Source organism: Meleagris gallopavo, chromosome 29 (genome assembly GCF_000146605.3).
Source record: "Meleagris gallopavo isolate NT-WF06-2002-E0010 breed Aviagen turkey brand Nicholas breeding stock chromosome 29, Turkey_5.1, whole genome shotgun sequence".
NCBI classification, from domain to species: domain Eukaryota; kingdom Metazoa; phylum Chordata; class Aves; order Galliformes; family Phasianidae; genus Meleagris; species Meleagris gallopavo.
Window position 1 is genome coordinate 154,618 of NC_015039.2, and position 13,959 is coordinate 168,576.

The 13,959-nt window shown below is 43.7% G+C and overlaps 1 protein-coding gene across 2 annotated transcripts in view; it reads left to right on the forward strand.

Annotated features, from left to right (window-relative positions):
- Positions 1–8,584, forward strand: part of LOC100548520 (gametocyte-specific factor 1-like) — an 11,323-nt gene extending 2,739 nt beyond the window's left edge. The window contains exons 2-7 of one of the 2 annotated variants that reach the window (XM_010724429.3): positions 2,617–2,708; positions 4,053–4,179; positions 5,115–5,201; positions 5,644–5,704; positions 6,597–6,685; positions 7,943–8,584. In XM_010724429.3, coding sequence (XP_010722731.1) covers positions 2,617–2,708; positions 4,053–4,179; positions 5,115–5,201; positions 5,644–5,704; positions 6,597–6,685; positions 7,943–7,944 — 458 coding nt within the window. In that variant the 3' untranslated portion in view covers positions 7,945–8,584. The remainder of the gene's footprint in view (positions 1–2,616; positions 2,709–4,052; positions 4,180–5,114; positions 5,202–5,643; positions 5,705–6,596; positions 6,686–7,942) is intronic. The other variant, XM_010724430.3, reaches the window with a different exon arrangement.
- The last annotated feature ends 5,375 nt before the right edge of the window (positions 8,585–13,959 follow it).

Here is a 13,959-nt window from a genome sequence, read left to right on the forward strand (position 1 = left end):
AAAAGCAAAAAAAAAAAAAAAAAGCTTGGATTCTGCAAGCAATTTCTCTGTTTTTCCACCTGCAGGATGGGCGTGCAGCCCAGTGACGGAGCAGGTCTCTAAAGTTGTAGGACAAACAGTCCTCGAGGTGTGGGGATATGTATGGAAGATGTCTGGTAATAGGGATCATGAGCTTCCCGGTGACGCAGCCATGCTTTGTTCTGTGATGGGTTCCCTACCCTGACATTATGAGACAGTTGTTAATATGTACAGCAATTCTTAGGTGGGCACTTCATGGAAATTGCCTGAATATTCACGCATGTTGTGTATATATAATCTGTGTGCTTAGCTCCTGGGTGTGTATCCCGGATAGGGCAGTCCCCCATGCACCTGTAATGAAGAATGCCTGCTTCCTAATACCACATTGGTCTTAAGGAGTTTTATTCAGACAGACTTGTCCAGTGACAGAGCCAAGGAGCATCCCATTAGCTCGTTGTTGACCAGGGCAGCATTGCGTGTGATTTCCATGCTTTTGTGCCCCAGAGCCTTTGCTTGCTGCAGTCTTTGGATTAATAACTGCATCTGTTTACCTGGCCAGGCCAGCTCTGTGACTTTTGTGGTTGCTGTTTGATGTAGTAGTAAAGGTTCCCTTTCTTCTCCATCAGGTACTCATCCTTGCTTTCTTCTTTGTGCTGAGAATGCCCATGTAAACCTAATGAGATTCAAGAGCACCAAGAGTAAGGTGTTGGGCTGGGGCAATCCCAGATCTGTATACAGACTGGGAGATCTCCTTGCAAGCAGCTTTGCAGAGGAGGACTTGGGGATGCTGGTAGCTGAAAAAAAAATTAATATGAGCCAGCAGTGTGCACTTGCAGCCCAGAATGCCAGCAGTATCCTGGGCTACATCGACAGGGGAGTAGCAGCAGGGTGAGGGAGGTGATTGTCCCCCTCTACTCAGCTCTTGTGAGACCCCATATGCAGTACTGCTTCCAGGCCTGTGGCCAGCAGCACAGGAATGATGTGGAGCTTTTGGAGAGGGTCCAAAGGAGAGCCGTGAGGATGCACAGAGGGCTTGAGCACCTCTCCTGTGAAGGCAGGCTGAGGGAGCTGGGCTTGTTCAGCCTGGAGAAGAGAAGGCTGCGGGGAGATCTTTAAGCATTTAAAGGGAGATTATACAGGAGGGAAATCAACTTCTTCTGTAGGTAGGTAGTAAAAGGACAAGGGGAAATTGTTTTAAACTAAAGGAGAGAAGATCTAGATGAGGTATCCAGGAAGTTTTACATTAAGAGTGTGGTAAGGTGCTGGAACAGACTGCCCAGAGAAGGTGTGGATGCCCCATCCCTGGAGATGTTTGAGGCCAGCTGGATGGGGCCCTAGGCAACCTGATGTGGTGACTGGCAACCAGCCTGCAGCAGAGGTTGGAACTAGATGTTCTTTGAGGTCGCTTCCAACCCAAGCCAGTCTATAATTCCAGGGAAAGCTGAACCTGTATAAAGCTTCTCAGAGCATCTTAATAATGAAATCTTTGATTTTCAGCTTTTCTAGTGACCCTTAACTGACTGGTTCATGGCAGTGAGGTGCTGACAGCAGCAGTGTTGCACAGCTGGAGTGCAAAGAAGGATTAGGTTCTTCTTTCCTGGTGGCTCAGAACATGAAGTCAGCTCAGTGTGACTTGGGAAAAGCATCTCGATGAGCTGCCAGCCTGTGGGCTGCAACAGCTCCTGACCTGGCTCTTGAGACAACTGAACACCAATTGTGTGAGAGAAGAGGATGTGGTGGCGAGAGAGAGCTTAAGCAGCAGCAGCCAATGCTTAGATCTATTTAAGGTATTTTGTAATCTCTCTTAAGTGCACCAAAAGCCTGTGCACAAAGGCAGAAATGATGAAAGAAATCTAGTGTGGCCTTCTGTGAGTGCACAACAAACACCCCCACAGGTAGCAGCAGGTAGTAGGGCAACCTGTGCCTCCTCCTTGCTGCTGCTCTTTTCCTCACTGAGGATCTGGGAATGTTTATATGGCATGTATGTATGTACTTCTTCTGCTTCCCTGCTCATTGCCTGTATTTCTAGGTGTTTTGGTAACTCCTTAGCTCCTAAATAATTGCTTGATTTGGAAGAAGTTTCACTTGAAAGCTTCATGCATCATATTAGGCATGCTCCTTCCTCAGAAATTAAACTAAATTGTCTGGCGTCCTTCCTCCAGCAAATCTAGCTGTTCATCAGAAAAGACTTGGCTGAGAAGTTCCTGAGGGCCCTGGTGGGTGTATCATCATCCCAGAGATTCCCACCTAAGATAGCTGGAGAAGTACTACTGTCTCATTAATTTTGGGTACCTGTGGTTACCTGTCTAATAAGATATTTTAAGAAGCTATTATTCACTGTACTGCTGACTGTTCTCTTTTTTTTTTTTTTTTGACAATGCCTCAGTCAACCCAAACTTGTAAATCGATTCGTTTAATTATACAAAACAGGTGATGCCTTAGCAATGAGTTTCAAAGAAAGAACGACTCTCTTAACTTCCTGAGATGACATCCCTGATGTGGTGGTATGTTTTTTCCACTTCACTCTGTTAGTGATGTTACGTCTTGTCTTTCTTACTAGTTTGTTTTTTCTCTCTTTCTGTTCTTCAAATCTATTAGATGATCCAGAGAGATTAATACAGTGTCCATATAATAAACAACATCAAATCAGAGCCTGTCGTTTTCCCTATCATCTTGTGAAGTGCAGGAAGGTAAGCTGAATTGCTGAACAAGGCACCAGATGGGGGTTGTGTGTGTGTGTAAATACAGTGTGCATATTCTCACTCTTATTGTGTTGTCTGGATGACTTAAGTTCTTTACAAATTATCCCATTTAGTATTTACTTCATGTATATATTATATATATATATATATTTTTTAATTACTTCTTTAGAAATAGCTTCAAGCACATTGACTCACTTAAAACCAGTGTGGCTCTTCATGATTAGGTCAGGGAGAAATTTATGGTCTCTTTGAGATCAGATAAATTTTCCCACTTTAAGTTCAAGAGAAAACTCAGGCTGAGTTACATGCACCTAATCTGTCCCATTAGAACAGAAGTTGGATGTTGCAGTTTGTTGAGTGATAGAAATGCTGCTGTAACTTTTTTTTATGTTGCTTATAAGTATTTAATGTGCACATGTGCAGAAACTGGACATCCTGGCTTCAGCACATTTGGGAGAGAGTTTTGGGTTCTTTTACCTCTCCATCTGTTATCTAGAATTTGAATACAAATCGTGTAATAGGAAGCATTCCATCTTCTATTCTCATCTGTACCCTCAAGGTTTGTTTTATTTAACCTACCAAATGCCACAGTCTGAGTGTTGGTTTCTGCTGAGAGTTGTTCCTCTTTTAGCTTACCAGTAAATTTACCAAATATATTTTTTTCAAAACAGTCTAGCAGTGCTATGCCCTCCAGTGAAAATGCAGCTGTAGGGTGAATGTTCTGTTCTCAGCATTTTGGGTAACCTTGCATGGTGCCGGGAGCTGAACTTAATTCCTGTGGGTCCCTTCCAGCTAAGGATATTCTGTGATTCTATTAATACTTGTTTTGAAAGGATTAATGAATTTCTCTGGCTTTGTGCTGACTTGCTTTAAAATATCTGAATAGTTTAGATTTACCTAACATCTCCTTGCTGTTATTTTTGAAATAGTTTCATCTGTGCCTTAAACCATGAGGCCACATTGCCAGAGTTGCAGCAAATTGTAGGGTGTGTAGCTGAGGGTGTGTTTCATTTGAATCAACTCTTTGTTTTTTTCTAATGAACTGTCTTTTAAATAAGTCTGTTAGACAGCTTCATCTTGCAGTTGTAGTAAGTATCTGGCCAATATTTTGCCATTCCTTGTTTAGTCTCTTTTAAAGCAACGTCACCAGTTACTGTGGAATCATAAAATGACTCAAGTTGGAAGGGACTGTAAGGATCATATAGTTCTAACCCACCTGCCATGGGCAGGGCTGCCACCCACCAGATCATTTTCTCTTGCTAATCTGTAGAAAACACAAGGAAAAGTGAACTTGGTCGATCTGGCACATGATTTCTGTTTTCCCTTTTCCAGAGTCACCCTGAAGTTGCAAAGTTATTGGCCACGTGCCCGTTCAATGCTCGCCATCTCGTTCCTCGAGCCGACCTCGTTGATCACATATCGAAGTGCAGGGACAAGGGGTTCATTGAGCATGATATAGGTAAGAGAGCTTTGAAGATGCAGATTCACCGCAGGGACTGAAGGCCTCCTGTTTGTCCAGATCGTTCATATGGTAAACAAAACTGGGAGTCATTTATTGTCTGTAGTTTTGCAAGGCACAGCAGCCTTCAGAAACCCGAGTCTTGCTTCAGTTTATTGGATAGATTCATTACAACACTGCAGATGTGCAAGATAGGCCTTGCACGTATTTTGTTCCCAGGCTTTCTGAATAACATGGTTGTATGCAAGACTGCATATTGACATACCACTGCCAGGAGCTGTGATGCTTTACTTACTAGAAGGACAGTACAGATGATCTCATCTCATCTCATCTCATTGAGGCTTGAGTACTGGTGCCACATGAAAAGTTGATTTGCGTCAAATAGATGCTATGAAAATCCCTGCAGTTGGGGCAACCTGAGTCATGTATTCCCACCAAGAGGTGGGTCTGCTCCTCTTGCAGGGTTTTCTGTTGTTGATTTGATTTGTCTATCATACCATTTCTATCTCCTGCCCAGTGAAACAGCATGGGTGGGTCTGTCCCAAATTATTTAGAAGGGTATCCTGTGCTATATACAGTGAGTTTTCAGTTCTCTTCAGTGGCTCTTCAACTGTTGCCACACTAAAGAACAGATAGATTTCCACCTTCTGTAGAGTTGCAGTGAGGCTAACAGTCATGCCAGCATTCATGTTAACAGGTTTTCTCTCCACTTAAGCACTCCTGCTGCCAACTCCCAGGGAATGCAGCCATCTCCTGTTCTTTGAAGAAGCTATTTATGATTTCAAATCAGTGTTTGGCTCCTGGGTGTGTCTAACCTGTTTAAATTACATGAACTTTCCTCTAAAGCAAAGAACTATTTTACAGTTTGATCCAATGTACTTAACGCTTCTGAAGCAGGACAGACTACAGTCACTGATTTTTCTTTCTTCCTGAAGCACACTGTTCTTCTGGCTTCCAAAGAGATGAGGTGAATGCTGTAAGCACATGGCAGGCACCTCCATGTGATGAAGACTGGGAAACAGGTGGGGAACTTCTTCCTTCTCTGCTGTGCTGCCTTCTTCTCGGTTCTGTCCTCCATCTCTACAACATAAGTTCAGAGATGCCATTCACTTAGGTGTTGCATGTAAGACACTCTGCTTATGTTCTTTACTACTAAATGTCCATCTCTTGGCTTAGCAGGCTTTTCTTGGCATGGAGGCATGCCTGCTGTGATTGACATGGAGGTACATTTCCAAACATCCACCCTTTCCCATAAAAGCTATTCTAGTTTTTCAGCAGTGATAAAAATGGGGACATGATAACGTTTATTTTCCTCAGTTAAATACCAGTGAAACAGACATCAATATCAACTACTATTCCTTCTTGAACATGTCAAAATAATGATGAAGATGCTCCCAATCTGATGTAATTGTGCCTTACTGGAGTTTCTTAGTACTGAGCCTCATCATCTGTTTACTTTTGCAGAGTTGCTAGAGCAGCCAAATTCCCCTTTTGTTTGGGGCATGACCAACTCTGGCATAAACAGGTAAGGAGTGCAAATTTCATAACTTACAACAGTGTTTTTTGTACAGAGAAATATTGCAACCTACTTCCAGTCCAGCCTTGATTGCTGGACATTTGCTGACTTTGCTGATGTACAGACCCAGGGGAAGAGGGGAAACATTAACAGTGAATGTTTTAATGCTGCTGGTTCATTGTTACCTTCTTTCTTTTGGCTGGCCCTTACAAGAGAAGGGCACTTTGAGGGGCTAGCCAGTGTGCAGTTCTGCTGGATGTCTGGCCAATGTATGAGAGATGAGCCAATATGCTGACTTGGAGGTATGGCCTGATGCCTCCCTTTGGAGGAGTTTGTTCAAACAGTTACTCCTCTCCTCTTGAACTAATGGTTAGCTAGCAGTCCTTTGTGACCGCTTGTCGCTTTATACTTGGCAGATGTGCCGGTGTAAGGGCCCTGTGTTAGCAGAAATCCCCTCTTGCCCTTTGTAAAGTGTAATCATAGTATAGGTTTAGATGAAGGAGAAGCATGGTGGGCAGTTGTGCACTTGATGGAGCTGCCCTGCCTGGCATCATTGAGCCAACAGTAGATCACTATTGCAGGCTGTATGTGAGGTCTGACAGTATGTTTTAAGATTTGTCTAAGCCAGTGTGCAGAAACAGTTTTCCAGCTGGCAGCCCTGCAGTTATATATGGGCTTAAGCATGATGTAGTCCTCCTGTAAAAGTTTAACAGTGCTGTCTAGCTTCACTCATTACAATCTCTGGAAGACTTTATAGTGTTTAGAGCATATATAGATATTCTAAATGTCACCACTGCCAGGCAGCAAAGTTCCATCTCCTTGTGTTCCTGCTCCATACTATAGTAAAGTGCATAAATTTGAGCAATTACATTAGTCAAGAGGAGTAACTAAATTCTTTCAGTTGCAGTGTCAGCTCTGGACAAAAGAATTACCTTCCTTCAAGTGTACGTGCGCCTGAGTCCTCCCCATATGCAGCATCATGGAAAGACTGTAAGTAGAGTGCATGTGGTTTGAGTGCTGTAACTTCTGTAACAGTGACAGCTAATGACATTTTTGGCTATAGTAGTGCTTTGTGGGAACTACGTGGACAGGAGAGATACTATATAATATTTTTTTTTCCTAAGGAATCTGATGTTTGGATTATCTTCTGTATCTTTTCTCTGAAATAAAATATACAAATAATGCTTCATGTTCCTGACAGACTTCCTTAGAATGGTGCTAATTTAAGTAGCCCTGCTACCCAGTCACTTCAGCCTCATCTCTAAACAAGTCCATTCTTGCTACCCACTGCTCACGCACATGCTCCCCACTTAGGCCACATGATTTTCCTGCTTTGTGTAGCTGTGCTCACTGTCAGGCCTAGTGAGCTCAGAGTAGGGGTAAAACTGGGACTGCTTAACCCAGCATTGCTAGGGAGAAAAAATATCTAACTGCATCTGGAGGTGGGAGGAAGAGAGCTTCATGTTGAAGTGACAGGTGCTGAAATCACAGAAGTCCTCACAGGAGAGGAAAAGTAAGAAACAACAACATGGGAGTTTGTACATCGTGCTGAAATGTGGTACCTTGGGCTGATCCTTTAAAACAAGCTTATACATTGCAAAAGAGGTGCATTCGGTGCTTAGTATGATAATGGTTTGGTGTTAGCTATAAGTGAACAGATGTAGTTATGCTCAGAGAAAAGAAATGCCCTGCATAAACCACAGCTTTGCATGAATTCAGGTCTTGGTGTAGAGGGAACTTATGTGGTTCCCAGCTTCCATTGAAATGGGACTACACAACAGAGTAACTTCCAGGTATTTCTGCTATGCACCTTAAATATACGTCCTGCACCTGCAAAGCAGCACTATGTGTTCCTCTTTTCAGAACTGTAGGTGTCTCAAGTGATTTATATGGATGCTGTACTGGATATCTGGGAAAATACTAAGTTTTTTGCTGAATAGATACAGAAAATTTTTCTCAGTGGTAACCAGTGGTCATAAGATCTGTGGTTAGTGAAGTCATTTGAGGGTCTTTTATAGCCTGCAGAGCATAAAATATGTTGTGAGAGTTTCTTCAGCCTTGAAGGAGGCTGAGACTTCTTATTGCATCTGCATAAAGATTAGTAAAGATCATTTTATCAAATCTAGAAGTATATTTCTGTGTATGCGCTTTCTGCTTTTTATCTTGTCAGCATCTGAGTGTGTCCACTAAGGATAAATTAGGGTTTTATAGTATATTTTCATTTATACTCTTCTGTCTTCTTTCTAGAAAGCATCCTGATCGTGTCATTGCGGCTTCAAGCCATAAGCCGTCACTTCATCGTGTGGGTGCATGGTGTTTCAATTCATACAGTAATGGGGAATCCTCTGTGAATTCCTTACAACATACAATTCTAGCATGCAATCCTTACAACATGCAATTATGCAGTCCTTACGATGTTCACGTACACAGGTGAAATCTAGACCTAAGTATTTGTCAAGTTTCCATTGGAGTTTTGCAGTTCTTACTTAGAGAAAAGTTTTCCAATGTTTAGAGCATGTTTGAAAGCTCTAACATAGCTGTTCTTTCCTGAGGATGGGGAAAAGTTTAGTTTACTATCAGTACATCTAGGACTGTGGAATTGTTTGGATTAAATAGTATGCTTCCTAAAAAATGAATGCAAAGTGCAAAATAAGATCTAAATTACAAGCACGAAAAACTAAGAAACGACACAAGGTATTTGTCTAGAATAAAGTTAATGCCACTGATGTTTTGAAAAGAGTTCTCAAAATACTGACTTCTTACCATTAGTGTTACTGCCAGTGTAAAATAATGTTTGCTGACTAGCATAATGTGCAAAATTAGGGTTGGTTTTGTCAAGATTCTTGTTGTTCAGAATGACAGTTCATAATAAAAAGATTTTGAATCACATGGCCTTGGACCTGTTTTATTTTTCTAAAAGGCAACTGCAGTGATTTGTTATATTCTTGTTGTGTTGAGTAAGCAAACTTTACTTACTCAGGAAGCCCTCTAATTTTACAGACAGATGCCCTCGTTCATCCCGATTAATGTGTGTTCTGTTTGATAAAAGAGCACATTTAATTGTTATTTGGTGGAAGGCTGGCAGTACTTAGTGCAGTAACTCCCTTCCCTTAACCACAACAAGCAGGAAAGCTGTCATTTTGCTGCTTCCTATGGTGATTTGGGAAGGCAAGACTAACTAGCTTTTTAAGGGTATAAAACATGATGACCTTTCCTCCACCATTAAGATTATTTAAAATCCAAGTATCATTTGTGATTGGATTGTTGGGATGAAGCTCCCTCTGATTACTTTGTGTTCACCACAGGGCAAGGAATATTTTTAAAAGTGAGTTAAATGATGCCTATTCCAAAGTGGCAGAGCCAAGGGCTTTCATGTGACTGTTACTGTGGTTGTGCCTCTGTAGTCCTCGGTCTCTTGTGATGGACAGGCTGTCCAGTGCAGGATCCTTCACTCCTTTCTAGCCACTGCTGGATGTGTCATTTTCACAGGAGAAGCTGATGGTGCATAAATAGAAGATAGAATTAAATCTATTCAGGAACATAAAGAAGAACATTAAGAAATTCTGCAGGTGTACCAGTGATAAAAGATAGGCCAGGAAATGTGCGGGCCCTCTCAGGAAGGAAACTGGAGACCTGGTCACAAGAGATATGGAGAAAGCTATGGTGCTCAATGACTTCTTTGCTTCAGTCTTCATTGGCAAGGGCTCTAGCTGTACTGCCCAAGCTGCAGAAAGCACAAGTAAAAGTAAGAACTGAGAGGAGGAAGATCTGCCCCTTTTAAGTGAAGATTAGATTTGAGACCATCTACAGAACCTGAAGGTGCTGGTGGTCCGTGGGACTCGATGAGACCCATCCACAGGTTCTGAGGGAAATGGCAGATGAATTTGTTAAGCTTGTTATCCATCATATTTGAAAAGTCACGGCACTCTGGTGAAGTTCCCACTGATAGAAAAGTGGAAACAAAACTCCCATTTTCAAGAAGGCAAGAGGAAAAAAGATCCAGGGAACTACAGGCCAGTCAGTCTCACCTGTGTGCCTGGCAAGATCATGGAGCAGATCTTCCTGAAGGCTCTAATGAGGCACATGGAAAATAAAGATGAGGTGATTGGTGGTAACCAACATGGCTTCATCAATGGCAAATCATGTTTGGCGAACTTGGTGGCCTTTTGTGATGGTTACAGCATCCGTGGATAAAGGAATAGCAACTGACATCAGCTGCCCGGACCTGTGCAAAGCACTTGACACTGCCCCGCGTGACATTCTGATCACAAAATTGAACAAAAAATAATTTGATGGATGGACCACCTACTCGACAAGGAATTGGATGGATGGCTGCACTCAGAGATTTGTGTTCAACCCAGTGGAGAATGGTGACAGGTGGCATTTCTCAGGGATTGGTGTTGGGACTGGTGCCATTTAATGTTGTAGGCAACATGGACAGTGGGATTGAGTGCACCCTCAGCAGGTTTGCAGATGACACCAAGCTGAGTGGTGAAGTTGACACAGTGGAGGGAAGGGATGCCATCCAGAGGAACATAGACTGGCTTCAGAGTTGGGTCCACGCCAACCTCATGAAGTTCAGCAGGGCCAAGTGCAAGGTCCTGCACCTGGGTTGGGGCAATCCCAAGCATAGGTACAGGCTGGATGGAGAATGGCTTGAGAGCAGCCCTGAGGAGAAGGATTTGGGGCTGTCAGTTGATGAAAGACTCAATGTGAGCCAGCAGTGTGTGCTTGCAGCCCAGAAGGCCAATCGTGTCCTGGGTTGCATCAGGAGAAGTGTGACCAGCAGGGCAAGGGAGGGGATTCTGCCCTCTGCTCTGCTCTTGTGAGACCCCAGCACAAGAAGGACGGAGCTGTTGGAGCAGGTCCAAGGGAGGAACACAAAGATGATCAGAGGGCTGGAGCACCTCCCCTGTGAGAACAAGCTGAGAGAGCTGGGGCTTTTCAGCCTGAAGAAGAGAAGGCTCCAGGGGGACCTTCTAGTGGCCTTGCAGTACCTAAAGTGGCCTACAGGAAAGCTGGGGAGGGTCTTTTTAGAAGGGCACATAGCAACAGGATGATGGGAAATGGCTTTAAACTGGAAGAGAGTAGATTTAAACTACATAATAGGAAGAAGTTCTTTACTGTGAGAGTGGTGAGACACTGGAACAGGTTGCCTAGTGAGATTGTGGATGCTCCCTCCCTGGAGGTGTTCAAGGAGCAACCTTGGGAGGTGTCCCTGCCTTTAGGGAAGCAGGGGGTTGGAGCTGAAGGTCCCTTCCAACCCCAACTATTCTATGATTCTGTGACTCTTCCACCAGCTTGAGTTTTGTTGTGGCACAAGTACTGTTAAACTCGCTCTGTGAGCACTCTTATGGCTGCACCCTGCCTGCTGGGCCATTTCTGCCTTGTCTGAATGTACAAGCTGAATGGCAACAGGACTGGTCTGACTAGAAATCTGTATGGAAATTTGGGATATAAATGGTTGTTTGTGTCTGCAGTTGTGATGGGTGACTCAGGAGGGAAGAGAAGAGGTAAATTTACATTTAGGCACAGATTCTTCTCTGTTGTGGAGCTTGCACGATTTAGCAATGCTTTCCATCAGCAGAATCACACTAGCCCAGGAAGAACATCCTTTCTCCAGCTTTCCCCCTCACTTCATCAGCTGCAGAGTGCTGAGAAAGGGATTAACCACTTTCTTCTCCAATCCTGTGACCAAAGGCAGATTGTACTCATTCAATTTCTTCACTGTGCTGGAGTAAGAATGCTGGGGGGGAGGGCCTCTGCCTTTATGTGCATTTCTTTTCAGGATCAAGATCTTGATAAGAGTGACTTTGATTCTTACAGCCTGCTCCTCTGGCATTCAGTGCTTTGCATCACCCAGGTCTCTGGGCCTTTTATTGCTGGCACCAGGAAGACCATACAAGTCCACGCAATCCTCGTTTCACAGCCTCTTTTGTGCCCTTCCACTTCTTCTATAGTTAAGATGAACGTAACCCATAATCCCACTTGTGAGGATTGTACTCACAACTACAGTGCCCATATACATGATTTCACATCCAGGCTGATGTTCACCAACCTGGAAAACACTCCCCTGCCTCTCCCACACGTCAGACTGTGATCTCTTTCCTCAGTGTTGCCTTCAGCTAATGGGGGCTTGGGGTAGTTGCATTTGTTCCCAATTGAGAACATCAGGGGACATCCAGTGCCCATTCCACCCCATCAAAGGAAGAAGGTTCCTTACTACTGTGAATAAAGCAGCTTTAAATCTCATCAGTTAAATCCTGCCTAGTCACTGCTGGAACCTAATCGCATAAATTCAGTCTTGAATTACATTGTCTCCCACCCAGTGCAAAAGGCAAGAGGATGAGAAAATGAGAGGAAATAAGGAAGGCTTTCTGTCGAGGGCTTCTCATAAGCAAGTGCTGGAGATAGAAGAAAGGAACAGATCTGCCTGGTGAGGCTGGGAAATATGAGTTACAGAATTGTCCCTCCTTTCATATGCTGGAAAGTGAGCAAGTTCCCAGTCTTGTTTTGCCTTCTGAGTTCTGCATCCAGCTCCTTTGTCAGCACTGTGGTCGTGAAGGCTGGCAGTAGAGGGCTGGTGGAGGGGACCAGGCTGACCGGGGGGCGGGGGAGGTCTCTCACATTCCAGGGTTACATTGATTTGTTGGATTTGGTGTTTCCTTTACCTCCATAGAGAACTACCACCTGCTTCTGAGCTTCAAATTCCAGCAGGCAAATGTGCCTGGGGTTACTAAAAGCAGCACAAAGTCTCCTTTTTCTGGTAGATGAGGCTCTGGCTTCACTTTCAACTGCACAAACAAACCACATTCAAGACGACATTTTCCCTTGCCTGGCTTTTAATCAAGGTTCTAACTTATAAAAACAAAAGCATAGGTTCAGTCTGGAGGGTTTTTTTAAAGTGCCCACTCAGCAATAGGCTGGAACCCAAAGCAGTGACTGCCTGGGGTTGCCCACACGTTGGCTGCAGTCACAGAATTAACATCTTCCTTTTGAAGCATTAGCCAAACCATGCAGACCAGGTGTCCCTTTGTGCAGGTCTGATGTGCACATTCCAGAGCACAGAAAAGATTAAAACAGCCCACTGAACTCTTACCAAGTAACTGGGAAGGGCCTTATTACGTGGGGCTCCCATGTACCTCGATGGTCAAGGGCAGCAGCACTCTTTTACTGTGGCCATCACAAGCTGTACGTGTGTAACAATAACTGCCCTGCATTTTGCCAGTCCCAAATACAACATGATGGTCATCTCTATAGCCCATTTCCAGAGTCTCATATCGCTTTGTCTGCTCTGGTTCCCTTTCACTTTCGTATTCCCTTCTGCACCCTCTCTTTTAGTTCTTCACCTTCATAAATCAAGAGACCCAACAGTTGTGAAAAAACATGAGTCCTCTGCTGGGTCCAGGGTCTGAAAGGACAGCATGAGCTCAGCTGCAAAAGCACTGACAAGAGCATGGCAAGCTCTGCCTGTTAGGACAATCCTGTCCACACCAAAACCACATGCAGTAGATGGGGAGGACTACAGACAGGTCAACAGGCAAGTTTCAAGGTGGGTCTTGGCTTCACATCAATGCAAAGCAGGGGTGGGGAACAAGGAACTGCTTCAGAACCCACAGGCCTCAGGCAAGGCAGAGTAGAGCAGTGCAAGAGCACCCTCTGTGTGCAGCTACATTTGCTACGTTTACACAGTGCTACTGTGACAGCGTGGTATCATTACTTTTGGACCATACAGCTCAGAAAGGCATTTCTTTCTTTTATGGTTAGGCATTCGATATTGTTACAATGGTCACGTAATGTTACATTTGTCTTGTACTACTTTAAAGCAGGTGTTGCTTTCTAACATACCAGCTGTAATGCACAGGGTTAACCTTTAGAAATAGCACTTGCACAAAGGCGCAGTGCCTAGGCTTTGGTTACTAGCCAAGTAAAAACAACCTCTATTCTTATCTGTACTATCTTCCTTATAAATTAATTCTATCCCATCCAATCATGAAGTCTTGTATTCATTATCTCCCCTTCAATCTGCACGTCTCTTATCCACAGTTTACTCTCAACCTGACTGCACTCGGTGTCCTTGTTTCAAAACCTTTCCCTGTTTTTTATCTTCCTAGATTTCTTACCACCTTAAAGTGTACTGATGAATCAAAAATACTGTTTTTTATAAGCTTCCTCTTATCATGTTGGAGCCCTTTAGGGGACCACCCTGGAAGAAAAACCATGAAAACCTACCTCAGCAGCTGACTATGAAGTGCATGTTTTAA